A 1,766-nucleotide genomic window follows, 5' to 3' on the forward strand; every position below is an offset into this window, starting at 1 on the left:
GAATCCCTCCTTTACCTGTCCCACCTTCAACTCTACTTGGGAGAAAGGCTCCAAGTTTCAAGTGACCCCGCCCCCAGCTGGGGAACACAATCGTAACACCCTCCACACCTGCAGAGAAATGTCATTGATCTGCACGTCATCGGTGCTCCACTTTCCAAAGAGCTTGATGTCGGGGGTCTCTGCTACTGCAGGTGCAGCTGTTTCCCACTCCGTCATCCTAGGGATAAAAATCGTCAAAGCGCAGGCATACTTATCACTGACTCTGAGGCCAGCTTAGAGCACAACCTGAGAAGTGGGAAATTACCAGCAACCAAAGAACGCTGGGAATTATCTGGGGCCACCATGCTGAATGCTAGAAAAACCACTCATCTGTCAGCAAGCCACACCTGTCTCTTACCCAGGAATCCTGAGGCCCAGAGCTGACAGGCACCCCCTCAACAGTTGCAGGGCGGCCCAGGTATGGGCAGGTTGAGTCCAAATGCCCTGACGGTGCATCTGCTAGAATTCAAACCCCAACCATGTTCTTCCAGAGCTCTGTGAACCTACAGATCCACAACTCTCCTTTGGACTCAGCTCCCTCATCAGTAAAGTATAAGGGTTCTGTGTTTTACCAATACAAAAAGTGGAGTCCGACCCCGAGGGGATCTTTAGGGGCTGTTATGTAGGAGGAAGCGTCTCCAAAGCGTGAGTCTTGTATGTAAGGAATCTTCTTACGTAAATAAAGTACAACTGCAAAGACCAAGGCAAACCGCCAGCAACTTCTCCAGTACGCCGCGAGGCAAGGCTACGGCGGCGGCGGCGCTGAAGCCAGAGGGCGAGGGTAACTTTCCCCGCGCCTCCATCCGGTCACCCGCACTAGGAAAGCCCCCGGGCACGGGGCACACCCACAGCTTCCGGAAAACCCAGGATCGCTCCTCGGACCCCCTACTCCGCGGCAGCCTCACCTGAAGACACGGCCGAGGCGTCTCTATCGCTCGGCGTGGACCACGCGCCGCCCAGACACAGACAGGAAGAGGCCGCGCACCGCGGGCCGACGCTTTTAACTGAGGCGACAACTTCCGGGTCAGCGAAGGTGGCAGGTGCGCATGTGGACTCGGCCTAGTAATAGACCAATCCGGAACGAGCATGTAAACGCGCCCTCAGGGTCAGACGGAACACGTATACATTCAGCGCATGCGTTCTCGCAGAAGTGGGCCCAAAAGCCAGTCTGGCGGAAGTCCAACTTCCAGCCCTTGAAAGCTCGTCGAGGGGCACTTGCACAGGCGCAGAGGTCTCTTTGAGGCTAACGCCACCATGTCTAATAAGGTCAGAAGTCTGGCCCGCGTTGATCGCTACGCCGACCCGCACGCGTTGCAGGCCGAGTTGGCTGGGTGGTGCCGGGACGTCTTGACTGCGCTCCTCTGTGGTCCCGGCCCCGAGCGTGTGGCCAGGCTCCACTCGAGTGTCCGTCCCCCCTACACTCCCGCGGCCGGGGTTGCTTGGGGCCTGAGCCTCCGAGAGGGGACCCCTCGCTTCACCCCCTGCCGGGGTCCTCTTCCCCAGTGTCTCTCCTTGTTCCCCGCTTCTTGCCCCATTCCGCGTGCGGGAGGAAATCGGGGAGGGGTTCTGGGGGACAGCTCCCTCCCTTTCTGATTCAGCTAGGGCCTGTGTTGTTGAGGTCTCTAGTCGAGTGCATGGGCCGCACGGTGATGGGTGCCCTGTCCACTCTGCAGCCGCACTCAGTGACCCCGGCGATCGTTGTGGAGAGCACGTGGCAAGAGTCACAC

The 1,766-nt window shown here is 58.6% G+C and overlaps 1 protein-coding gene across 1 annotated transcript in view; it reads right to left on the reverse strand.

Annotated features, from left to right (window-relative positions):
• The window catches only part of RPS5 (ribosomal protein S5), a 5,981-nt gene extending 4,923 nt beyond the window's left edge, over positions 1-1,058 (reverse strand). Inside the window, exons 1-2 of the mRNA XM_010857634.1 lie at positions 945-1,058; positions 109-217 (exon numbers count right to left, since the gene is read on the reverse strand). Of these exons, the coding sequence (XP_010855936.1) occupies positions 109-216 (108 nt within the window). The 5' untranslated portion in view covers position 217; positions 945-1,058. The remainder of the gene's footprint in view (positions 1-108; positions 218-944) is intronic.
• Positions 1,059-1,766: the final 708 nt, after the last annotated feature.

Source organism: Bison bison, unplaced genomic scaffold, assembly GCF_000754665.1.
Source record: "Bison bison bison isolate TAMUID 2011002044 unplaced genomic scaffold, Bison_UMD1.0 scf7180017864383, whole genome shotgun sequence".
In the NCBI taxonomy this organism is placed as follows: domain Eukaryota; kingdom Metazoa; phylum Chordata; class Mammalia; order Artiodactyla; family Bovidae; genus Bison; species Bison bison.